The sequence below is a fragment of the Neurospora tetraspora genome, assembly GCF_033439725.1.
Source record: "Neurospora tetraspora strain CBS 560.94 chromosome Unknown B0H65scaffold_1, whole genome shotgun sequence".
In the NCBI taxonomy this organism is placed as follows: Eukaryota; Fungi; Ascomycota; class Sordariomycetes; order Sordariales; family Sordariaceae; genus Neurospora; species Neurospora tetraspora.
In genome coordinates, this window is record NW_026944383.1 from 388,821 (window position 1) to 414,151 (window position 25,331).

At 52.2% G+C, this 25,331-nt stretch overlaps 7 protein-coding genes across 7 annotated transcripts; 4 read left to right on the top strand and 3 right to left on the bottom strand.

Moving 5' to 3' along the window:
- Positions 1-4,167: 4,167 nt before the first annotated feature.
- On the bottom strand, positions 4,168-6,065 carry B0H65DRAFT_504319 (uncharacterized protein; the record flags this gene model as incomplete). Its single annotated transcript, XM_062827902.1, has 6 exons — positions 4,168-4,485; positions 4,542-5,092; positions 5,160-5,347; positions 5,413-5,579; positions 5,625-5,666; positions 5,697-6,065. 6 exons carry the CDS (start codon positions 6,063-6,065, stop codon positions 4,168-4,170), a joined length of 1,635 nt encoding a protein of 544 aa, XP_062685562.1.
- A 1,355-nt stretch (positions 6,066-7,420) lies between these two features.
- B0H65DRAFT_504320 (major facilitator superfamily domain-containing protein) lies at positions 7,421-8,707 on the top strand (the record flags this gene model as incomplete). Its single annotated transcript, XM_062827903.1, has 4 exons — positions 7,421-7,494; positions 7,597-8,072; positions 8,151-8,480; positions 8,601-8,707. The coding sequence occupies 4 exons, from the start codon at positions 7,421-7,423 to the stop codon at positions 8,705-8,707; spliced, it is 987 nt and encodes a 328-aa protein (XP_062685563.1).
- A 4,628-nt stretch (positions 8,708-13,335) lies between these two features.
- Positions 13,336-14,396, bottom strand: B0H65DRAFT_3076 (RNA polymerase Rpb7). The gene is made up of 4 exons (XM_062823240.1): positions 13,983-14,396; positions 13,831-13,911; positions 13,590-13,759; positions 13,336-13,531 (listed from the first exon to the last, which is right to left on the bottom strand). Exons 1-4 carry the CDS (start codon positions 14,229-14,231, stop codon positions 13,516-13,518), a joined length of 516 nt encoding a protein of 171 aa, XP_062685564.1. The 5' UTR covers positions 14,232-14,396; the 3' UTR covers positions 13,336-13,515.
- A 1,204-nt stretch (positions 14,397-15,600) lies between these two features.
- Positions 15,601-16,380, top strand: B0H65DRAFT_543533 (uncharacterized protein; the record flags this gene model as incomplete). Its single annotated transcript, XM_062829233.1, has 3 exons — positions 15,601-15,633; positions 15,771-15,854; positions 15,925-16,380. 3 exons carry the CDS (start codon positions 15,601-15,603, stop codon positions 16,378-16,380), a joined length of 573 nt encoding a protein of 190 aa, XP_062685565.1.
- A 1,181-nt stretch (positions 16,381-17,561) lies between these two features.
- Positions 17,562-18,403, top strand: B0H65DRAFT_415215 (uncharacterized protein; the record flags this gene model as incomplete). Its single annotated transcript, XM_062823973.1, has 2 exons — positions 17,562-17,610; positions 17,922-18,403. The coding sequence occupies 2 exons, from the start codon at positions 17,562-17,564 to the stop codon at positions 18,401-18,403; spliced, it is 531 nt and encodes a 176-aa protein (XP_062685566.1).
- A 517-nt stretch (positions 18,404-18,920) lies between these two features.
- On the bottom strand, positions 18,921-20,142 carry B0H65DRAFT_3152 (GPN-loop GTPase). Its single transcript, XM_062823357.1, has 2 exons — positions 19,973-20,142; positions 18,921-19,896 (listed from the first exon to the last, which is right to left on the bottom strand). The coding sequence occupies exons 1-2, from the start codon at positions 20,018-20,020 to the stop codon at positions 19,045-19,047; spliced, it is 900 nt and encodes a 299-aa protein (XP_062685567.1). The 5' UTR covers positions 20,021-20,142; the 3' UTR covers positions 18,921-19,044.
- A 1,617-nt stretch (positions 20,143-21,759) lies between these two features.
- On the top strand, positions 21,760-23,077 carry B0H65DRAFT_437576 (methionine adenosyltransferase ETH-1; the record flags this gene model as incomplete). Its single annotated transcript, XM_062825318.1, has 3 exons — positions 21,760-21,819; positions 21,885-22,550; positions 22,616-23,077. The coding sequence occupies 3 exons, from the start codon at positions 21,760-21,762 to the stop codon at positions 23,075-23,077; spliced, it is 1,188 nt and encodes a 395-aa protein (XP_062685568.1).
- Positions 23,078-25,331: the final 2,254 nt, after the last annotated feature.

Consider the following 25,331-nt stretch of genomic DNA (forward strand, 5'->3'; position numbering starts at 1 on the left):
CTCGCTACCTCGCTACCACCCAGCCAACTCAGTCACAAACCGCGAGCGTAGCAACCACCGCCAATTGAGCCTGAACAGCGTAAGCGAGGCTGTGATTTAGTGTGATGGGGATCCTGACGGCGGCACCTGATGAGACGTTGAAATGTTCCCCAACTCCTCTCTCCACGTCCGTCGTTATTCCTGCAGGGTCCAGGTCCCTTTTTTCCGACCTTTCTAGCTCTCCCACAGCTCTCCTAGCGCTCCTAGCTTCGAGGTCTCTGTGGGCTGCTCCCAGTTTTAGGATCAAGATGGGCTGATGCCAGGTCAAGAGGAAGCGAAACCGCAAACGGCAATCTCAGAGTAGAAGATCACAGCGATCAGTCCAATTTGCTGGACTGGGCTTCTGTCCGATGGTTCCGCTGATGTGCTGGTTCTGTCTGTTCAATGAGAGACGTTGTCGTCGTTGATCGTTGAAGATAGCGGCGAAGATGATGACAGTTGATGTTTTCTGGTTGGAAAGGAAAAATTCAATACGGGGTCCAGGGGCAGTGCTTGAAGACCGCTGAGTTGCTGCTTCAGTTGTGACAGATGCAGGTGAATGGAGCCTCTCTGGCGCCGCAGTGGATGGCGGATGGCGGATGGCCGATGTGATGGCGGATGCGGGCGCTGTGCAGCAGTGGCAGCAGTGGCAGTGGAGAAATGGAGATCGCTTCAGGCTTCTGCTTGTAATTTGTTAATGGAGCAATATCGCACCTGGCATCCAATGATCCAACAACCGCCACGGTATTAACCGTAGTGTACCGATGCCGGTATCATGTGATGGATGTGATAGGAGGCAATTGCCGTCGATGATCGTTTCCTCTTCAAGGGTCTTGTCGATATTGATCTGGAGTCGCCGCTTAACTCGGTTGCAACTGACTTTTGATGGAGAGAGCCACTGCTGTAAGAGAGTGGGTCTAGGATGATTGAATGAAGGACGAAGAGAAAAGGAAAGAAAGAAAGAACACTTTGAAATTATTCTGCGATGAGAGATGAACTCGTCCTGAATCCACCCTTCCTCTTTTGTTTAGGTCTCCTCGGTTCGAAACAGATGGGGTACAAGTAAGGGGGTTCTCTGAGGGGTTCTCAAACGTAAATACCAAACGGTGATTCGGTGCCAGTGTTCGGGACCGATGACACTCGATGTTAAGCTCAGTTGGAGGAAGGAACGTAGGGTTAGATAGGCGGCGTGGATTGCGTGGTGGGCTGCGCACCTGCTGTATCAAATGCTGGCTGTATGTAGGCTGAGAAATGAAGGATTCGACCGACCAATTGTTTGAAAGGGAAAGAACTTGGGACAATCCAACACAGAATTCGTCTTCGACTTCGACTTGTCTCGCTCCTTCGACCCGACCTTCGAATCTCGCTCTTTCATGGAAGCTGCAAGACAGACCGTGCCAGGTGCTCTGGACTTTTTCAACATCCAAGTCGTCAATGCGCCTTCTCCTCACCGTCTTCACCGTCTTCGCGCCTGACGTACGGTGACGCCCCAAAGTTTGTCCCTGAAACATGCTACTTCTTCCACTTCAATTGACTAATGAATGAGGCCAGTGGAAAGACACGGTTAGACACGCTCATTACAAGACGCAGACACTGTGGCCTCTGCTGTCCCTTCTCATGGAAGCGGCTCCTCGCGATTCCAGAAACCAGCAATCTGGGTCCGTCCTCCTTCTCCAGGCCAGAGAGGTCCGACGAGTTGGCGCCGTCGCTGTTTGACATCTCATTCCGTTCCCGTTCGGTGGTTCCGGCAATCGGATTTTGCCCTAGCGTGCGATCTCGGGTGCCGCTGACAGATCGGGGGCTGCAAAATAAGGGTTCAGCAAACCAGGCGTGCAAACCCAGGCTTTTCGGGCTTGTCGTGTGTTTATCTCAAACAGATCGCTTGGGGGTGGCTGCAGCTGTTGCGACTTCCTTCCCCTGATTTTCTTCTCGCCATTTCCGCTGGTTGGTGCACAGATCAGGGTCCCTAGCAACCGCCGCGAAGCGAGCCCTCGAGGAGGAGTTAACGAGGCCGAATCGCGAACACGCAACAAATCAACACACAATGACGGTGCAGTACGGAACCACAGAACCAGAGCCGAACACGTGGATTCTGCCAAGGGACGGAGGATAGGTAATGACACGGAAGACGGAAGGTCAAGAACGGCAACCACATCCCCGGGTTATTCAGGCCTAGAGTCTTCGACCCCTTGAGGTTTGGTCAGTACGGCCTATCGACGTTCCCCTCTCATATGAACAATGGAACGAGACGAGCGGCGCCAGGTGCTTAGGATCAGTTTGGCGACTTTAGCCTGAGATGTATATGGCATGCCCGTTTCAACTCCCAACGCGATCTCCCGTTATTGGCTTCCAAATGTTTATCGCCGTTGCGTTGCCCTCGGAGATCCGGTACACCACCTTCCAGAACCAAAGCACCATATCGGATACACCGGCTTGTCCATATCCCGGGCCCTTGCAGACTCGGCTGGCGGCCTTAATAGTTACACAAAGCCTATGAGAGCATTCTCTTGAACAGAGTAACAAACTACGGCTTCAAGGTCGCACCAATGCATTGTTCGGTATGTAGATCAAGCAGCAACTCCTGCTTTGGTCGTACCAAACGGTCCAGCTGCCATCATCACCCCGTGCGATTGAGGGCCTCTGTTGACAATGTGCATGATGTTCTGCTCTAATCTCGACTTTGGACACATACAGACCAGCTCTCACGTTTCTCGGAAACCGAACCAAGGCTTGCTTAACAGAGTTGCACATTGTAAGCGTTGCCAACAAAGTCAGTTTGAATATTGTTCACACCTGCTTCAAGTCACTGGCAGTCTGGCCAGTCTGTCCGCCCGGCAGATGGGGAGTTATGCGAGCGGCTCCTTTCCTAAACGCCGGTTCTCACAGAAGGCTCACCAGCACCGTCTTTTTTTGCGCCAACAGACCGCCAAAGTTGTTCTTGCTTCCAGATGGCTTGGGACATGCTGTCTCTCGAACAGCGTTTGCTACACCATTGTTTGCTGGGATGATCGAGACCGGGAGCATTATGATGATAACAACATCGTCGACGAGATACCTTGTCTCTTTCGTCTAAAGACAGGAGAGGACACAGCGACAGAGCGATTGGATGATCCTGTCGTTTGGATGTGGCCAAAAGTATTGCAACATCAGCTCCTCCATATTGATGACTTCTCCTCCAGCGAGCCAGACATGAACATCATCACATGCCGCCGCTTTTTAGCTTCTGCCAGGGCATGTATCAAGAAACGGCCGAATGTTGAGAAACGGCCGAAGCTTGAGGAACAACATATCTTCCCACTGGCGTGGTCCACGTATGATGACAGCTTTGGGAAACCAGAACGCCGAGGCACAATCATCTCCTTGTTTGCTACTCGTCAAGGATACAAAATCTCCGCTGACTAGTGGTGGGCAGCCTGACGAGTATTGCCGGTTGATACAAACATTGGACTGCATCATCGTCGAGCAATCACAATCCACAACAGCTTGAAGGGACTTGCCGGCCGAAAGCCGATGGTCACCGATCACAATCGATCTATGTACCCCGAAATACCGAGGGGAGCAACTCCAAGAAAAGAAGAAAACGATTACTGACATAACCCCCTTAAGAGAAAGACCGGTCATTATGCAAGCATGAGTAAGGCGCATTTTGTTTCAGTTTCAGATGGTCATGGCAAACAAAGCTTGAGCTGGAATGGAACACCACGCGGTTTGAGCCGTTGAGTTTAAGACGACAACAGGTTCATCTTGTCAGACACCGCTCAGACCCTTGAGCATACTTTACAGTGTACGCTACTATTTCGCTAGTAGGGACTCTCGTCGAATTACAAAGTCAGAATTCCACGAGCAGCTAGCTACTACCTAGGTGTGTTCCGCTGATATCTGGGAACGCACAATATCCTCCAGCTACCGCCCAAACCGATGAATGCCTCCCTTGGCTTCATGAAGCTTCGATGCAAAAGGGTGCCCTCCAATACCTAGTCTCATCGATACCGACAATGGACTGTGTCAACTGCAAGTTAAAACCTCCAACTTGGCAATAACGATCCGGCAACCTGATTACGCCATCAATAAACCTCCGTGACCGTGGCAGTTAGAGCCAAATTCCAATACCTTACGCCATATGCCCCTTGGATTATGACCAGTCGCCCATCATATCGAGGGCTTGGTTACCCCTCCCGAGACTCCCGGAAGCATTTCAACCGGGTCATAGTACTCATAGACCTTGTCGGCTTTGTCCCGGCCCGTGACAGCGGGGGCCATGAAGGTTGACACGCCCGTGTCGCGGTCGTAGCTCTGATAGGAGCACGCCAGCCGCTTTCCTCCTCCACCAGGAAGGTCAACGACAAAGGAGGGGGTCATAAAACCTGCAATCGACCCGCGGATCTTAGCCTCGAGGTCCAGGATGGTTTGAAGGGGCGTGCGAAGGTGCTCCACCCTCTCAACCATATCGCACTGGTAAACGTAGTACTGACTCGACGTTAGAATTCGGCACTAGCAAAACGTTGGTTGAGGATGTGACTTACAGGTGTGACGTTGTTGTCAGCAAGCTGGCGGATGAGGGTTGACATGGTCTCGTAGTCATCGTTGACGCCGCGAAGCAAGACGGTTTGGTTACGGACCATGACACCATTCTCAAAGAGCTTCTGGGTGGCATCCGAGCTAACCCACGAGATCTCGTTGGGGTTGTTGAAGTGGGTGTGCAACGCCATGGACTTTCCGGCCTTCTTGGCCTTGTTGGAGATGTCAATGAGGGCATTCACCCAGCCATCGGACTCGTCCAGAACCCGAGTCGGAGCTACAGCTAGTCCCTTGGAAGCAAAGCGGAATCGCTTGATGTTGGGCATGCTAATCAAGCGCTCGCCAATGAGGGTCAGCTGCTCCGGCTGAAGATAGTATGAGTCACCGCCAGACACCACAATATCCTGGAGTTCCGGTCGGCTCTCGATGTAGGCAAAAGCCTCCTCCCAGCGTCGGCGGGTCGGCTTCAGGGAAGCCTTTGTTACGGTGTCGGTATCGGCTCCAACCGCGTAAGAGCGGGTGCAAAACATGCAGTATGTGGGACAAACCGAAGTCGCTGTTCAAGTTCACCATCAGGATGGGCGTTAATGGCCGGGGGCGGCACGACACACGGGAAGACCTACGCAGAAACAGTGCTTTGTCTGTGTACCGATGGACTAGACCCTTGACGGGCGAGTCGGCAGTCTCGTGGAGCGAGTCGAGCGTGAGCTTGGGATGATCGGGAAGCATGATCGACTTCATTGGCAAGAACTGCCGGACAATGGGGTCATGGCGAGGGTCTTGCCAGTTGACGCGGCTCAGGATGTAGGGCCTGCCACACGTGTGGTTAGCTTGGTGCGAAGAAGAAATTCTCGATACGCAAGGGCTGGAACTCACGTCATCCGGATTGCCATAGTTGCAGCAGCCACACCATCGAGGACGTCCTTGATGAAGTTGTCACGGGACTGCATCTGCATGCCTAGCTTGTCGAGAGGCACCTCCTCTGGGACGACGGCTTGCAAGAACTTGAAGAGCTTAGCCGTGCCCTGTACGGTGTTGGCGACCTGACGATTCATGGAATAAGTTAGCGGCAGGACGGCATCTCAGACCGATGAATGCAAGGAATAAGCGTGGGCAGCTGGCACTTGCAGCTAGGACAGTGTATATCACATATCACTTACACTCCAGCGATATGAAAGGAAGTCCTTGGCTGTTACATCTGCCCAAACAGGCACCTTGCGCCAAAACTCATCGCGATCTCTCTGGATCTCAAAAGTGACAGGACTTGCAAGAACGCTCTCGAGTCTGGCGACACCGGAGGAAACAGCCGGCGGGGTGCCGATCGGTCCGACAACAGACGGCTCGCTCTGGGTGTTGGGGTTGCCGATGAAGGCCGGGAGAGGACGGCCAGCCGTGTCGATGCCCTTGCTGACATCGCCTACTTGGGCTTGAAGACGTGGAGAGGAGCCGGTCATTCGCGATAAGACGGGCGTGGGCCGAAATGCTGAGCCGCGAACGACCCGGTTGGGTCGAACAATTCTCGAAAGCATTGCGAATTGGGATATGATCGACAAGGCGAGGAGGTGGTGGTTGTGTTGAGCTCTGCTTGGTCGAAAACACCAAGTAGGAGTAGCCCTTGTGTTGAAGAGCCGATACTCGAGAGTTGAAATTGGATTGCTGGAGGCGGTGGACACTCTGCTTTTATGTTAGAATAAAAAGGAAGAGGAGGGCCACGAGGTGCAGGGTGACTCCATCTAAATTTAAGGTTTTCAAGGCTGCCTCCGAAATTCCTCTTCTAACCTGAGGAAGTGAATAGGCGGGGGCGTGAAGGTTGATGATCCCGCTTCCCATTCACTCTCGAACAGCCACCTTCAGTCACTTTGTTCACGGGATAGCCGTCTCGTCCATAAACTTCCCGTTTGTATCTGCTACAGACAGAGCCCTGCCACCTTGCGGCAAAGTCAGGTTTGAGACCAGGAGATTGGAATTCGTCCCACTCCCAGGGTGTACTGAAAACTTCCTGGCTCAAGACCGCGAACCTTGAGGGAGACCAGTGACCAATCTTGACGCTCTAGGTCGGGACTCTTCACTTGCGTCCCAAGACCCACCATCCAGCCAGCTACAAGCAGGGGCGTCCGGCGGTATCAAGGATTTTCTGGTGTTTTTTCCAGGTTCTGAGCCTCGAAGAGGTTGTCGACTCCGTGCGAGATTCGAGAACGACTACAACCTTTTTGCTTCTGCAACAAAGATCAAGAATCTGGAAAAATCTGCGAATTAGCCTCAACCGGTCTTGAAACGCGCCCGAAGTGCCGGGAACCTGTCACTCGCTCACATTTGATGTTTGCCGATAGTCGGGGGGTGCTTTTTAACCTTGACAGGGAAATTCCGGTAAGTAGTTATACAGTCAAACTTGATGGCTTGACGCAGACAGGAAATAAGCCTCATAGTCCAAGGATTCCATAAGATCACCATCATCGCCATCTTATCCTATATCATCTCGGAGCCTCGGTCAGAACGGAATCAAACTTACTGACTGGAGAGTAGCAGGTATGTTGACTGAACTTCTTTGTATCTTCGTTCCTTCCAACTTCCTTTTCATTTCAGCCGTTAGCGGGGGTACAGGTATAATCCAGGCATGGGTTGCTCTTACCTGTTCTCTATGTCTCTCGACTGCCTCTTGTTAAACCAGTCTTCCCGGAAAGTAATGCTGACTGTCGTTTAGGGTGTCCCTTCCTCAAAAGTGCACTACGGTCTTCATCGGGAAACTGACACTCGTCCTTAAGTGCACGGCCTGTTGCAAGTATTTCGGAAGACGACACTCGACAAAACAGCACAAACGACACGGCTTCATCTTGACTTCGGCAAACTTGAACATTCAGTGAAGAGTCTTTATACTTCCATAGCAATGTTGGGCTTCGACTGGTCCTCCAAGAAGGGTGCAACCTCTGAGGTTTATGCCCGAGATGATTTCGATCCAGAGTGAGTAAGACTTCGGCGCCGAATCTGTTGTGATCCCACATGTTTCTGAAGAAATGTCGATTCAAAATGTGATATCTGACCACGATCGGAAACTCGATTCAGACTACAGACCCCGGAGATCTTGGCTCCCCGCGGCGCAGCACCAACGATCACGAACCAAGAACCGGGTTCCTGGATCCCGAGAACCCCAGACGGAAGCACACATGCAAGCAGCCAAGAGGAAAAGACCATCACCAACCTCGACCATGGCTGGAGACCCTGGAAAGTCGTGATCGGGTGTTTCTGCCTGATTGTTCCTTCCTACGGGCTACTCAGCAGCATCGGGCTGTTCCAGACTGAGTGGGAGCAACAGCAGCTTCGCGGATACTCAAAGAGCGACATTTCATGGATCATCTCCATCTTCGGATTTCTCGACTGCTTCTTCGCCGCACCATGTGGGATCCTCTACGATCGCTTTGGGCCGCGCTTACTCTTACTGGTGGGCAGTACAATCTACGTTGCTTCCTTTATTGGCTTGGCTTTTTCAACCACTTATGGTCAGTTCATAGCCTGCTTCGTAGTCGCGGGCATATCATGCGGTATGTACTCTTCTTCGAGAAATTGGGGGTCACCACCTTCTTCTTCATAATGCCAGCTAACGCCCGCCCGCTCGTCAGCTGCCCCCACGACGGTAGGATTCACCGTCGTCAGTCAGTGGTTCAAGGTACGAGAAGGCCTTGCCACAGGATGTGTCACAGTCGGCTCTGCAGTTGGGGGAATGTTCTTCTCACTTGTCCTCCAAGAACTCTTCAACAAATATGAGTGGAGGACGGGCGTCCTCATTCTCACCGGCATCATAATGGCATTCATGACCATTGGGAACCTGCTTGTTGAGAGAAACGATTCACAACTAACAGGCGCAGAAACTGAAGGGGTTTGGGACTTTACGGCACTCAGGGAGATGAGCAAGTCTCCGAAATTCTGGCTAATTTGCGTTAGCATTTTCGGTACGTCCCCCCAGTCTACTACCTAGTAGACACCCAACCAACTTCAACTTGGCGTGTCTCTCTTTTTCCTTACCGAGCAGCCATATCATAACTAACGAAATAACCACCATTGTTGCGCAGCATATGAAATGGTTTTGTTCAGCCAGTGGGGATCGATTCCCTCATACGCCGTCTCCACCAACTTCGGCGATAAACAGTTCTATCTGATGATGACTTACAACATGTAAGTGCTGCATTCCGATTGGTCGAAATTTCCCTGTAATGGTCGCGAATGATTGGGAAAGCACTGTGGCTAACCTAAGAACGGCTTCTTCACCCGAACGAACAGCGGTGCTATTATTGGGAGAACGCTACCTCCATGGCTGTCCGATCGGAAGCTAGGCCCAGTGAACACTATCATCATCATGAACGTCTTTACGATGCTCGTGGTCCTGGTCGTCTGGTTGCCCTTTGGGGCAATGGCAGTGCCGGCCTTGTTTGTCGTCACTGTGTTGATGGGAGTTGGCACTGGAAGCTTTGTGCCTCTTGGCGGTAAGTCCAGTCCAGTCCAGTCCAGTCCATATCACCCCTCCTCTACTTCGTTTATAGAATGGAATGGGGATCCCCTGCTCGTTAAATCACTGGCAAATTTTGCGGTGCATAGTACTTTATATCCATGGTGGCTGACTGACACTCTTCCTCGTGTCTTAACAGTGCAATGCGTTAGTGGTCTCTGTACCTCCAGGACAATCGGCACTTGGCTCGGCTTCGTGTACACATTTTCCAGCTTTGCGTGAGTCTCTCCGGTTTCCAGCTTTCAGTTCAACTTCCAGCATTTCATACTTTCTTACTTGCCTACTTGCCTTCCCCCTTTTCCATACATGGAATTACTTACTTAAGTTCTCTTTCTCTCGTTCGTGTCTCAGAACACTACTAGGAAACCCCGCCACAGAAGCTATACTATCACAACACGGCCCCAGGGCCCTCGTGGCCTTCCTCGCAGGTGTCTTGGTCTTCGGACTTGCCTGCATGGTTAGCCTGAGGTTCGTGATCCTGGGACGTCAGTGGATCTTGGTACGAAAGATCTGAAGAACGGCGATCTGTCATATCTGATATGTAATATATCAAAAATATCTTCCTTTCTTTTTTCCTTCTTCCTCGCTTGGGAGAGGAGGGGAAGAGAAGAGAAGGGATGTTATCTAAGCGGCTATTGTGATTCAGATTGGCAGGCGGACAGATTAGATACTGCGTATATACTGGCGGAGTGACGGACGTCCGCGTGGCCTCGCGAGGTCCGGACACTTATCCTGTCCGAGGTTAGTGACAAGTTATGTATTACTTTTGTCTGTAAACTAGGAGTTATGGCTGGGCTGGCTGGCTGGTTGGAGGCAGTTTCTATCTAAAAGGAGCCTCGGAGTTTTCTTTGGGGCTTGGAGGAGGGGAATATTGTGTCACCTACTTCTAGCCTACCTACATGATAGAACATAGGTACAGGAACAGAGGAACAATGTCAATCAGTCTGTCATATCGGTACTCGGTACACGAGGATCGGTCAGTAATCACCCGTCACCATCGCCCGTCACCAGCCTCCAGCCACCAGGCAACTTGACAAGTTGCCTTGACCAGTCGCCATGACCATGTTGAGCTTCAGTACGTAGGGATATACACTTGAATAGAATTGTAAGGGCGGTACGAGATAGTGTCAAACACACTGTAATGGTACTCGGAAGATCAACCAATACATATATCCATGTTGGTCTATCCCCGTATCCTGGTTGGCGGTTCGTTCGGCTCATCCAGCTTGGGGGATCTTACACAGTAAAGGTAAGTGGTAACCCGAGGACTTACATGGGTGACAGTGCGATAGTGTAGTATGCTGAATGTCGTGGTTTTGAAAGCTGGAAAGTCTGGGGGGAGGGACAGCGGCTTTGCTTCCGCATTACGATTTTCTCGACTCCAAGCCCATGAAACCTTTCTGGAGATGTCTATCCAGATTCGGATTGCTTGCGTTCCGTCAGTTGCCTTGCCTCACAAGCACTTCCTGCGTTCGCATTGTTGCACTACTACTACTACTACACCAATGACAGTATCGGGCAACACACACAGTGAATCTGACATATCACTTCCACGTGCTCGTGCTAATCTTTGGTTTTGCTTCTTTGATCTCGACATGCCCGACATTTTGTGACGAGTATCGTGGTATTCTTCTTGGATCTTGATCTTGGTATCTTGATGTGGTAGTATTGTCCGCTCCGATCCGGGTCGGCCGCCTTTTTTCTTCTTCTTCTTCGTCACATTCGTCATGGTTATGGATGATCATGATCTTCGACACCCGACCTTCTGGATGCTGCCCGGCCATGAGCCTAGGCAGCTATGAGGAAGGAGCGTAGCGTGGCGTTTTCGATCCGATCGATACGCACCCCAACAGCAGCAGGCCGGAAACATTGTTGGCGCTATGATCATGATGCCCTTTTACTAGTGATTCCTCGGGTCGGTCGCACGAAATAGGTAGCCAGGTGGTATTAACGGACCTCTCCGGACGAAAAGCAAAGAAAACGGAGCTCGGTGAGCTCGGTTACAGTAGCATCTCGGCCCCGGAATGATACTACATACGCCGGCGAGGCCGGCAAGAAATCTGAGTGGATGGAAGGTTGGATGGAAACCGGAGACCGGAAACCGAAAACCACTGGTCTTGACGACATGATGCTGTCGACTGTAGCGAAGGATTGGTGGGATTGATAATGACAATGGCAGGAGACAAGGGAAGTGAGGTTACCGTTTCTAGACCTAGATAGCGAAGGCTCAGGCCCAATACTGGGCTAGATCGCGAGGTGAAGTCAACTGCAGTGACCTAGGTGCCCGGCTTGATATCGCCCGTGTCCATGCCCCCCCCCCCCCTCGCTTTGTGACACCCAAAAAAGGAGGGTGTGGTTCATGTCCAAATCCGATGTCTGGAGCTGGTGTGTGTACATATGTGATATACCGACAAATTATACGTGGTATCCCGTTTTCCGAGCGCCTTGTTCGCCGAATGCCCGGGAATTGCTATCGGCCATCCACCCTCAACCCTCCATGTGGTAAAACCCCCCCCCTTTTACCAACGCCGGCGGGGGGGGGGGGGGGGGGGGGGGGGGGGGGAAAGGGCACCGAGGTGGTCGTCTCATCGATGATGATGCGGATGGGAAAGCACGGTAAATCGCGAATATTACCTAGGATGGGAAATGATGAAACTACTACATAGTACACAGTACGCTGTGCTTTGGGTGGAAGCTATTCCCGTTGGGGACGCGGGATCTTGGCCGAGTGGGACGTGTGTACTGTCCTGGAAGTTGGATACACCGATTACCGATGTAAGGAATTGGGCCGTAGGGTGTAAGTGCATACCTAGGTAAGGTAGATATGCAAAGACCGCACTGAAGAGTGTCGAAGATACCCCGAGCCACTGGTCAATTGTTCCGTCGTCATCCAATATTCAATCTTCAATCGTCCGACAGTCGACGTCGAAAACTACAATCCCGCCCGTCAGCACGATCTACAGGCCGTCAAGCCCCCTCTTCGGGTCCTGACAGCAATGGCAGGCGTCAGCCGTCAAAGAGACATATGATTGCCGGCACAGGATCCCCCAAACCAACAACAGAGAAGAGGTGGTAACACAACATGATGGCTTTCTGCCGTGTTACAGTTATTGAGGTTTGAAAGGTGTGATGAGGGAACTATGGGGTAGAACAACTCCGCTTCGGTGGAATGTGATTATGGCTGAGCCTCCAGCGGCATAGATAATACCACATTCAACTCCAATCTGGCTTTGCGCAAGTTTTCCAGTATGTGGAGATGGATATGGTTATTGGTTTTTTTTTTTTTTTTTTTTTGCGCGAGATGGAAGGTGGAGGGAGGTGTCTGGCTGCCTGGGCAGGATGAGCATCATCAACTGGATTGCAAAGCGGGATGCGCCGGCTCCTCCCCCCACTGTTACCTTCCTCTTCTCAAGTTCACCCGACGTCTTTCGGCCATAGTATTCTTCAGATGATGGAGACATGATGCTAAAGGTGTTTAGGGGTCCTCATGAATATTGAACGGGAAAACGAATAGCATGCGCGAAGTTGTCAGCTTGACATGGAAGATTTCCCTCCCACGATAAGTGAGCCATCATAACATCCCACCCCTCGTTGGGTACCATCGCATGGCATAACCGCTCGGGACCGGATGGTTCCGAGTTAAGATGTCCGGGACAGACCGAGGAGCCATGTTAAGTCTTTGCTGGTGGCACCGAACGCCGTGTCCGTTTATCACTGCAAGTCAAGAGTCCAATCGCAAGGAATGCTCTCTGTGGTATTCCAACACAACCATTTTTCGGCGGGAAGGGGAAGAAGGCGATTCAAGCCCTGACGAGTAGTCCAAGTCAATCCATTCTCGAGAAAATTTGAGGTATTGGATTCTCAAACCTCCGGAGACATTATTCTGTACCCATATCTCAATGGTGGCGTTGCCTTCATATCGCCAACACGTTTATAATATCAGTCGTCCAAGTACCAGTAATCACACTCAGGCACAGACAGCATGCTGCAAAACCACAAAAAAACGTCAATAGACTCCAGGCGCCGCTTGTGGCCCCAATAATGCCTCGAAACGCCACAGACAAAGGTTTTACGCACCCCATGTAAATCATAACAAAAATACCAACCCCGTTGAGTCTCATCCAGACGAGACATCTCCTCGGAAGCCCTTGAGCATGTTACCGCCACACTCCCGCGTGAAATCCAACAAGGGGCTCGATCATACTGCCGCCCACGCGCAGCCACGGGCAAACATGATACTTTTAAACCCGCCGCAGGGGTTCTGAAACGGCCCTCGATGTGGGTGGCTTTCAGCTTTGCCCAGAAGACTTGCTTCTTGATCGGGCAAAAGACTTTATCAGCCGACCAGAACTGTCGATAGAAACCCAGGGTATACTTTGACCCGCGGGTTGACCACGACTCTGCTGAGCGAACACCTCTTAGTAGTTGAGGGAGTCCAAACCCTTTCTGTTGAGAAAACCTCCTTGCACATTGCAAGTCCCTTATGCTTGGAGACACCTGGAAGAACTGGTTAATAACATGCAACACAACGGCCACGCTAAGACATGATACTCACCCGAGGAAATCTCCGTTGATGCTGCCGATGGCATACATCTCACCCAACTCCGTTCTCAAGCCACCAATCTTGACGCGCACATGTGTACCGGGCTCAATGACCATATCGGCGTTGTTGGTAAACTGAGGAGGCGTCGCGTTGGGATCGAAGTGGATTTCTTCGGGCATCAACTATAATCCTCTTGTGTCAGCGATCAAGCTCGCAGGTACCGAGTAATAAAAAGACCGAGGCGTCATCGTACGTGAGAGGAAACGAAGATAGAGAGCGGTCCAGCTTGGCAGAAGAAGCCGTGAGGGTTAATCGAGAAGACGATGGCATCCACCTGTAGCCACACTTTTCGTTAGACAATCCGCCCGGAAAAGAACACCACCGAGAGTTTTGGCCATGACGAACCACTTCGCCCTTGAACGGCCTCCAAACCACAGCACGGTATTTCACAGTGAACTCGGCCAGGCCATTTCCAGGGAGGATGCGCCCCTCACTAACGTCGAACGCATCCATGATGGCGATGATGTAGTAATCGCCGGCACAAGTCCCCTCCACGTCCTTGACCAACTTGGTCGTGACAAGTTCGTGCATGTTCCTGCCGAAATAAGATGGATGCAGGGTTACCCGCCGCTCGAGATTGTGGAGGAAGAACATGGTGACGGTTGAGTACTTTTGGGTCGGGTATCGTCGGTAGAAAGTGGACGTCGATAACTCGAAGCCCTGGGAAGAGGTTATGCGCCTCGGGACGCCTTCGCGCGGCTCTCGTGTCGAAGTGCGGCGGCGGCAGTGTTGTCGAGACTTGGGCAATTGGAGTCGCGTGCCGGGATGGGATGACGGTGAGGGCGAAAAGCGAAAGTCGGCAGCAAAAATGCTTGTGTAGTGATAGACAAGGGAGCGGGAGTCGTCGAATGGGATACTTGGTTTTGTGGTGATAACTCGTGATGGGAAGAGCAAGGCTGACGGAATGGATATCGATTATAATTGATGCAACAAAAGGTTGGAGGTTCTGGAAGCGGTAGCCTCGAACACAGTGACCGCCGCGGACGCGGTTCGGGACTTGCCTTGCCTGCCACTCCTGCCTTGACGTTTAGCACATGGCTCGTGCACGATCTGCAAGGAACAGCACTGACCACACGGAAGCGGTCTTGGCGCTGCCGGGATTCTGTGCTGTCCCCAACTTCAACACCGAAATCCCCATTTGATTCTATCGTATCACTTGGCCAGAACGGGTGTAAGATGTTTAGACTATGGGCTACCAGTTATGCGTGGCACGAGTTTGTAGAGCGTCGGACACATTCCCTAAGATTTCGGGATCGTGTTGTCCAGGTAGTTTCAGGTAAGGCCAAAGGCATGGCTCATGCCCTTTTCCTGTTAGCATGTGACGAAGAGACACTTGAAAGGCAGTTTTATAGGAAGCTATGAATCGCCACAGCGCAAACAACTTGGTGGTTCAAACAGTCCAAAGATAGGGCCGTCCTATGAAAGTCATATTGACTTACACCATCCTGCATCAGCTGTTGGCCTCCCAATCTTCCAACTTGTGATGTTGACCTTCACCTAACCGTCTGTAGGAGCACTGACAGGTACGCGAGGTGCCCCGCAACTCGATGGCCACAGCGCTATCGCGGGAGTGGTGTGCTGACAGGCGGGGGTGGGCGACTCCACATCCGAGGCATCTGAGAATAAGAAGACGAATATCATGATGCGACGTGGAACACCGGACTTCGACATCACCAGATCCCGTTCTTTCCAGTCTTTGGTCCTCATTAGCTGCACGCTCTGCTTCTAGAACACTGCAAATTCCGCTTGTTGCTCGTTCATATACATGTGGCAGTGATTCGTTCCCTCTTCCACTGATCACCATCGACGCATCTCGTCTTGACAATCCACTCTCATTCTCCTGTCTCGGGTCTCACGGAACTGAGGGAGATCTCGCCATCCATTCACATATAAACCTCGAGGCTGTCTACCTCTACAGAACCAACCTAATCATACTGGCCAAATCCGAGACATCACTTCCACCATGTCTCTCAACCTAGAAAAGCAGCTCACCTTTGTAAGCTTTGTTACCTGAGATTCCAACCTCTACATACATGCTCTACCTCGGCCTGCTTGGGCGACCCTTGCTTGTCTCGCTCACTTCACATTGCTTGTGTCGTTCACTTCCCGCTAACTTGTTCTCACTGCTTGTAGTATGGTGCTTACCACTCTAATCACGTTAACGTAATCATCCACATGATATGTGTGCCTCTAATCCTCTTCTCGGCCTTTGAAATTGTATGAATCTACGAACCTTTTCCCTCGTCCCTAGTTACCCGTTCTCACACGCCTCATGATTCACAACTAGGCCTCCAACTATGGACCGTTCTTCACACTTCCCTCTTGGCTCCAGGTACCCTATCTCGAGCCCAACCTGGGCACCTTTGCGGCCCTGACGTGGGGCGGACTCTATGTCCTCCTCGAGCCGGTCGCCGGCACCGCGTTGGCGCTCATCTGCCTCGGTTCCTGTGCCTTCACCAACTACCTCCGCATTGCCGACCCGGTCTCCACCACCAAGGTCGCCATTGTCGTCCACATCGTGAGCTGGCTGGCGCAGTTCCTCGGCCACGGCAAGTTCGAGGGCCGTGCCCCTGCCCTCCTGGACAACCTCTTCCAGGCCATCTTCCTCGCTCCCCTGTTCGTCTGGCTCGAACTCTTGTTCATGCTTGGATACCGCCCTGAACTTAAGACGCGCGTGGATAAGGCTGTGGCGGTGGAGATTGCCAAGTTCCGGGAGAGCAGGAACGCGAAGAAGGCGCAATAAGGAAATCGGCCAACCTTTACCGTCCAGCTGGCAGACTAGGAGGATACCCCGAAGTGAAAGAGTTGGATTTACGCCAGGGACGGTGTGAGGGGTAAGGACGTCAGGCGACTACTACATCTACGACATGCGCGAGCAGCTATGGCTCGAACTTGTTCGAACTTAGTGCTCACATGTTGACAAGATCGCGGAGAATATGCCTGAGCCGGATTTGAAGTGAAGCGTATCTTTATTACGGGGTTTAGCGCAAGATTTGATTGTCAAACGCATGGTACCATGGTTGAGATGTGAGATCGCTGCGTGTGGTGGTTAGCGTCTGATTCAAGACGGGAGTTTTGATAGTCTATGGACTTTACTGTACAATATAATAATGAGTGACCAGAAGGCTCACTGAACTCGACATGCTGTATGAGCCGTAGAGCTTACTGGGCTAGTAGAGAGATTCCACGGCCATTCTGAGGCAACGAGAGCAGTAGTTCTCCCACTTCGTTGATGAGGAGCAGACAATGGACGGGAGCAGTGATCATGAAGTAATAATGGTAGACGGTAGGTCTATACTATAAACAGTAATCGTTGATTCTCAGATAAGAGCCAACAGCGGCTGCTTTGTCGTTGCTTCTTATGCCGGCTAAGGCTTGTGCAATGTAAGAACTCCAAGCTACTAGTACCTCCCGTCTACCCCAAACTCGATCGAACAAACCATCGGAATTACATTCACAAGCCACTTCGAAGAAGCTGAGCGAGGAAAGCCGCAATCAGGCTCAAAAATGTTCTTCCACAAACGATGCTCCCATTAGAGGTGCACACGTAGTATTCAGGTCCCACAGTGATTGAGGGGTTACCTTCATCCTCAGTTGGGCCTCAAACGCCAAACGCTGTTGCCGCCATGCGTTTCTCTTCAGTTCGGGCAGCCTGGTGTGGTGAGAGAGTGATAAGAGGAGGGGGTGACAACCCAAAAGATGACCCAAAGCCCCACACTCCGTTGCCTGGTCAATTGATAAGATAAAGCCCCTCGCCTCCACGAAATCGCTAACACCCATCGCCGTCGCTGGTTCTTTTTCACTTCACACCACAACTACCCCACCACGTCTTCTTCTTCGCTGCTAGAGCTTTACAAGACCTCCTTGCTTCGCGCGACCACCAACCAATCTCTACAAGCCACGGCAAGATCACCATCAAACATTATGGATCCGTTCAACCTCCCCATCGAATGGGCTCTCCAGCTTCTTACTGGTAAGTTTTGCGCCAACCTGTCGCAACTCCCCAAACTTCCCATCTTCACCAGCCTGCCAGCCCAAAGATGCAAAACAGCCCAAAGCGCCACGTCGCGATTTACCTGACGTTGTTGGCGCTTTTTGCTCTTCCCATCCATTTTAAACCGTTGCGCGTCCCGTCAGCTCTCAAAGAGTCGAAAGCAAGCGCAAGCGCAATACCACAAAATCCCCCCCCTCCCTCGCCACCCCTTCCTTCATCTCCGTCCTTGCTCCTCTTTGACAAAACCCCGCCGTCCTCCGCTAACCCACCCTCTCTCTTCTTTATCACAGGCGTCCTCCCAGACCCCTACCTCTCCCTCGCCCGTCAACACCTGCTCTCGCCAGACTCGTCCCTCCAATCGCTCAAGCGCCACATAATGTCAACAATCGAAGCCTTCATCTCCACCCTCATCCCGATCCTCCAGCCGCTCGTCGAGCGACTGACGGCTTACATCTACGCCTCCCCCGACGTGGTGATTCTGGCGGGCGTGCTGTTGCTCTTGGTCATGGTGCTGCAAGTTCTGAGCTGGATGCGGCGGGTGCTCATGTTCTTCACCCGGCTGGCGTTCACGCTGGTGTTTTGGGCGGGCATGGCGGCGGTGGCGTCGTGGGTGTATAGACGCGGAGTGGAGCAGAGCGCGAGGGATGCGACGTTTTGGTTGTCGAGGGCGAGCGGGTATGGGCTGGGGATTTGGAATTTCTTCATGACGGAGTGGCAGAGGTATGAGGCGCAGGATAAGGCGAGGGGTCATGCTAAGTATGACCGCCCTTAAAGAGAGAGGGGGGAGGAGATTTGATGATGGATGACAAGGACGACGGAAGGGTGGATGAGGGGCAGGGCGTCAGGGCGAAGCGGATGGGGCAGGCAGGGGATGGAAGATAAGAACGATGGTGGAGATATCTTGGATGATAACCATGACGACGACGATCACGACTAAAAAGGAGAGATGGAGAATCGATGCTTTGCGTATGAGACTACGGGGTGGATTTTTGGCTTTACGGACGAAATCACAATGATACGACGGTAAAAGTTGGAGGGTGGATGGCTGGCTGTTGGAATATCGCATATGCCATGGCGTTACGGCGTTTCCTGTCTGGCAATGTTCGAGAACTACGACCTTGGGAGGGACGAAGGACGGAGGATATGAATGATGGCGACCTTGCATTGAAGATACCGTTTTATGAGCTTTTAGTCTGGTAGTTCAGTGGGAAAAGAACATGTAGATCGTTATTGCTTTGCTTCCATATCCCATTCAATCTCTGGTGAGCCAAGCTTGTATTTTCTTCCCGACGCCGTCGCTATGCAGAATCCCTATACATTTTACCCCTGTGGTAATTACATATCCATGTGCGCTTCAGTTGCAGTCTGGATACTCTCTCCTTTCCAAGCCCTCCTCATCGTTCCTCTTTCCAACTATTCCTCAGACTCGTCGAACTCTTCGTCCTTCAGCTCCCGTGGTTCTTGGGCTTCGTGGTATTGTATACAGTCATCAATGTAGCTGAGAATCGCACTGACACTGTCCTCATCGGTGCTGTCTAGCTTGAGGTAGCTGACCATGCTGAAGGTCTCAAGCAGTTGCGCAACAGCTGTGTTGAGGCGCTTGAACGTGGCGCCAGACATCATGGCGTTCTTATCCTGGGGATCGGCGTACTGGTCATCCGAGGTGTCCTCGCCGGCCTTTCTCCTGGCAAGGTCTGCCGGATCGTCCAGAAGCAACGAGGTATCCGGGGTGATAAACTTCTTGAGGTCCTTCTTCCTCACTTGATTCTTGACCAGGTCCATCTTGCTGAGGATGTTGATGTGCGGGACTTCCAGCATGATCATGGCACTCATTGCGCTCAAGGAGCCCGCAAAGTATTTCGCACGATCGACGACAAAGGTGGCTTCCAGCAGGTATGCAGCGCACAATCGGATGTCCAGGGCGCCGGGTGTTGTGAGGAACTTGACGAGGGTGGGAAGGATGGGAATATGCGTGTAGAGCTCGATCTGACCCGGCATGTCGAAGATGATGAGGTACTCCTCCGTCAGCGAGTCGAGCGCCTCGGTAAGGAAGTCGAGGTTCTCCATGAGGAACTCGAAGCAGTAGATCAGGCCGCCGTTGGGACCGAGCTTCATCTCGTCCATCACATCCTCCAGCGATATCAGGTCCTTGATGTCGAGATCGGGGGTGTGTTCGAAGGATTCGGCGGCGGGATCGAGGTTCACGTAGAAGGCAGAGCGCCGGTTGAGTTGGAGATGTGTGATGAGCGACGCGCAAAAGGTGGACTGGTACAGCGAGCCGTTAGAGATCCAGTGGAGAGCGCAGACGGGGAAATCGCCGTTGAGTAGAAGCTTAGCCTACCTTTCCCGCCCCCGCGGGGCCCATCACCATCACGCCGTACTTGCTCATGGCTGCGATAATGCCCCGACGTCTAGGATGTTCGTATACGGATGGTGGGGAGTAGGAGGGGTTGCTTGTCAACTCTGAGCTGCAGCCCTACTGACGGGAATGGATGTGCGACGGTGATACCGCGGGGTGATCTGGTGGAAGGATTGGATACTCGGATCTCGAAGTCTGGGCGAAGCTTTGTGGAATTGTCGTCGATGTCTATTCGGGCTCGGGATGCTGTGTGCTGTGTGACAAGGAAAAGCCCGTCAATGAGAAATGATGCGACTGGTGACGAAAAGGTTGCCTCGAGACTCGATCGCCAAACTTTCCACTTCTGATACTGATAGTGCTGCCGCCGCTGCAGGCACCGTTGCCCTGCCACGGGACATGCCTGCCGGGTGAAGCGCGCCTCGACAATTTTTTTGCGACATCTGCGCCGCAGTGGGGTCATAGCATGTCAATGGCGTTAAATGCGGTGAGTTTGGGAGCCATGCGCGGGCAGGACAAGGCACCAAAAAGGCACCACAGTTGTCAGACGAGCGGGCTGCGATGGCGCAATTTTTCCTTCTCCAAAGAGCGGGTCCGATGTTGCATCCAGACTTTTGACAAAGGTACGCGATACCCGGCCAGCTGAAGCCTCCACGGGGCGCGCTACAAAATATTTGGCGTCGGCCGAACACGTCGGCCGCTGAGCCATGCAGGAACCCAATACCGCAAAATCTCACTCATAACGGAGATGCTCTTTCGGGGAAGGCCACACCTTATGCGGGCGTTTTGAGCTTGCTCTTAGCTACATATGCAGCATCTTGCCAACTGGATTGGCTTATAAACCTTGCATTATCCACAGAGCATCTCCGTTATAAGTGAGATTTTGCGGTATGATACCGGACGTCTGGAGTGCACCTTGGGTTCACCAGCCTGACAAGAGCCCAAGATCATGATCCATTCGCTCTCCCGCTGTCACTTTATCATTGCCATAAGACGCTAGTGCCTACACGTGAAAGTGTACCCGTGGGGGTGATCCCCGCGCATAATTCGCCATTGTTGTAGGGAGCCCCGCCCAGCTCTTGCCTGTTTCTTCCTAGTAGCCCTGGCACAATCTGTATTTTTGTACAACAATTCGGAGTTGAAAGTTTCTCGTTACCCCGCCATCCCGTCTCTGGCGCCCGAGACCCGGCCTCCTTTCCATCAGGGTCCGCGACTGGATGCAAAATTCCTCAAATACTCCCGCACCTAAACTCGCTCCTTCCTAGCCTTCAACCTCTTTCCTCCTCTTTTCTCTTCATTCCCTCTTGTAGGTTTTGCTTCCTCTGTCCTTTGCTTCGTCGCAACCAGAAGGTGAGTCACTGCACTTCCAGTCAAGACGAACCCCAACAATCCCAATCCAAAGAGCCCTTTCCCCACGTGTCAAACTCGCGTCCTCCAAAAAAGTTTTGAGGCGTCTTTCTACATTCTGGACAAGGCAATTGCAGCTCCATTGTGCATGCTACTTGGTCAATACACCATCTGGCTTGAACGAGCGAAGTGTCTTGCGATTGTAGTCTTCACCACGTCTTTTCTCTCTGCCATCCGAACTTCCTGTACCGTACATCACCTCACCCTCGGGAGACCAGTTGGTTGACCGTGTCCTCTTGCATCTTCTAAGCCTCGCATCCACCTATTATCTCTTCAACCCCCTTCTCTTCGAGGTACACTCGTTCAGCGCCTTGCCTTTTTTGCGCGCACATTGCTAACGCGTCCCAGAAACCACATCAGACACAATGGCCACCAACGGTGTTAACGGTGCGAAGCACTACAACGAGGGAACCTTCCTCTTCACCGTAAGTCTTCGCCGACAGTCTGCATATACCCATGGCCGGACCAATCGCTAACTCTCCTTCTACAGTCCGAGTCCGTCGGTGAGGGTCACCCCGACAAGATTGCCGATCAGGTTTCCGATGCCATTCTCGATGCCTGCTTGGCTGAGGACCCCCTCTCCAAGGTCGCTTGCGAGACCGCCACCAAGACTGGTATGATCATGGTCTTCGGCGAGATCACCACCAAGGCCAAGCTCGACTACCAGAAGGTTGTCCGCAACGCCATCAAGGACATCGGCTACGATGACTCCTCCAAGGGCTTCGACTACAAGACCTGCAACCTCCTCGTCGCCATTGAGGAGCAGTCTCCCGATATCGCTCAGGGTCTCCACCTTGACGACCGCCTCGAGAACCTCGGTGCCGGTGATCAGGGTATCATGTTCGGCTATGCCACCGACGAGACCCCCGAGCTCTTCCCCCTGACCCTCCTCTTCGCCCACAAGCTCAACGCCGCCATGTCCGCTGCCCGCCGTGACGGCTCCCTCCCCTGGCTCCGCCCCGACACCAAGACCCAGGTCACCATTGAGTACAAGCACGACAACGGCGCCGTCGTTCCCCTCCGCGTCGACACCGTCGTCGTCTCTGCTCAGCACGCTCCCGAGATCACCACCGAGGAGCTCCGCAAGGAGATCCTTGAGAAGATCATCAAGACCACCATCCCCGCCAAGTACCTCGATGAGAAGACCGTCTACCACGTAAGTTGAACATGTGTTGAACTAGCCACCGTGGCAATATCACTGACACATTACCTCTCCTACAGATCCAGCCTTCCGGTCTCTTCATCATCGGCGGTCCCCAGGGTGATGCCGGTCTCACTGGCCGTAAGATCATCGTCGACACCTACGGTGGCTGGGGTGCTCACGGTGGTGGTGCCTTCTCCGGCAAGGACTTCTCCAAGGTCGACCGTTCCGCTGCCTACGTCGGCCGCTGGATCGCCAAGTCCCTCGTTGCCGCCGGCCTTGCCCGCCGTGCCCTTGTCCAGCTCTCCTACGCCATTGGTGTCGCTGAGCCCCTCTCCATCTACGTCGATACCTACGGCACCTCCGAGAAGACCTCTGAGGAGCTCGTCCAGATCATCCGCAACAACTTCGACCTCCGCCCCGGTGTCATCGTCAAGGAGCTCGATCTTGCCAAGCCCATCTACCTCCAGACCGCTAAGAACGGCCACTTCGGCACCAACCAGACCTTCAGCTGGGAGAAGCCCAAGGCTCTCAAGTTCTAAACTGGGACAACTATTTTCGCAGGTGGCTCGGTTGCCCCTGCTGATATAGTCTCATGAATTTGTTGGCTATCTTTTCTAGATTCTTTTCATTTTGGCATTTTCAATGGGCGTACGGTTGGGTTTAGACATATCCAACGTGTTTCATCTGGTCTTGTTTGCCTCGGGAGTTTATGAATAAACAAAGACATTTCATAAAGAGGTGGTCAGACCGGTGGGTGGTAGGCGTCTTTCAACAAAGACTTGCATGAGCCAGGAAGGCCTAATTCATGACGTTTTGCGATACCCGAAGGGTGACGAACATTTGAGGAAAACAGCATCGGCGTTCAGGGGAAAACAAAAGAACTTCAACATCTTTTCGTTTCCTATCCTATATCCTTAGACGCCGGTAATTGGCCATTGGCTCGGCAGTGGAGGAGACAGAGAGGTCTCTGTAGGACAGGCAAAAGAAAAAGAAAATGTATGGAGCTCTATGGGGTTTGATCATGGAAAAGGATGATGCCTTTAGATTTTTAGGTATTTAGCGTCTGAAGCGTTACTGGGCGTTAATGAAGACCCATTTGCGGACAAACGATTTTTCACAGCATCCATCTCTTCACTTGAGCCTCGCCTTGGTGTTGACTTCCAGCGTCGTCTGCCAACTTGTCACCTGCGCATTGAATCCCTTAAGCACAAAGAGGAAAATGGCGTCGACAACAAAAGAATGTGCAACGGGGTCGTTACTATTGTCTTGCTCTCAATGAATGGGTGGATCGGATTCGACTCGCGGGTCGACTCGCGGCAACCTTGTCCGCATTGAACTAATCTCTTGTCGTTGAGTGTATAGCAAGGACATCCCATCATCCATTTCGGATTCACGACACTGCTCGCTCAGTGGCTGGGGCAGGTACATATCCACGCCACCGGGTGCAGGCTGACGAACTCTTTAAGGTCCACGCGCGTTGCTCGAGCCTCGAGAATGTCGAAACCGATCGATCACTGATGGGAAAGCGCATTGATGCATGTTTCAAATTCGGAGTTAGTCAACTTAAGTCCATGACAGAAAAAGATCATGTTTACCCTTTGATTTTCCCAATCACCGGGGACCCGTGGAAACAGAAAACATGAATGGAAATGAGATCTGGAAATGGGCGTGGACACCCCTTTTGTCGATCTTGTTTTGCGGCAAGGCGGGGCCGAACGATCTTCCTAAGTTGTTCTTCTTCTTTTGGAGTTCGGTCGCTTCGTTCGAAGTTCAGTTGAGCACTGAGAAAAGGCGTGAACCCCTGATCCATGGTTTCACAACCCCATTCTTTGTATTCTTCGCAAGACCAACCCAAAGGAGTCGAGAAAGAAGCTGCGAAGTCGGGCTGTTCTTATTGCTTGCCTTTGCGGCAGTGCGACTGCGAGAGATCACGCGGAGAAGTCAAGGGTAGTCGAGAGTCAGGGTCCCCTTGGATGTCCGGAGACATTGTCCCTGGAGAAGGCCTGGAAGGGAAACTGTGAATTACAGGAATTACCCCTGACAGTGCATGCACCTGAAAGTGCATAACACCCTCTAAATGCTAGCAGCTGGCCGTCCGCAATTATTTAGTATAGGAATTTGCATAACTGCTATTTGCATACTAGATTGCCAGTCAAATTGGTGCATATGCATTTATTGGCGCCCTTTTTTTAGGGACCTTTTAGGGCCTGACAGCGATGCCAACCCTCTAAAGTCCCCCAAAATTCCTATACTAGGGCGGGAAGAAAGTCTTGGTATGGAACTGTAAATGCATGAGCCCTCTAAATGCATACAAAGTGCCGTCCGGAATTACATGCATTTTCAGGGGTAATTCCTGTACATACTGTACTGTATCCCGTTTATTCGCACCGGTTTTCTATGCTCCGGCTCTCATGAAGAATTGGATGTCTTCAACGTTCGGCAGATATATGCGCTAGAAGCTCCCCGGGGCCTACCTAGGCGCAAGACGCTGACAGCAGAACGGGATCGTGCCGAAGCGCCGTTGTGCAAGTGGAAGCTTGGCCAATTGGGCGCCGAGTCGTTTGGTGATGGATGGTGTTCGTCTCTGAGGTGTGAGCATGGACTGTTTGACTCCACTGCAATTATACAAGCACGGCCTGCTCCCACGGCATTCCGATCGCATGGATGATGTTGTTATCGTTGACTTGCATACGAAGAGAGAGGATCGCCGGCAGGTATGTATGTGGTCGTACTGCTTGATGTTGCGGAACTCGACATCGCGGTCAAGGGGACCGACCCCATGGATGGTAATGG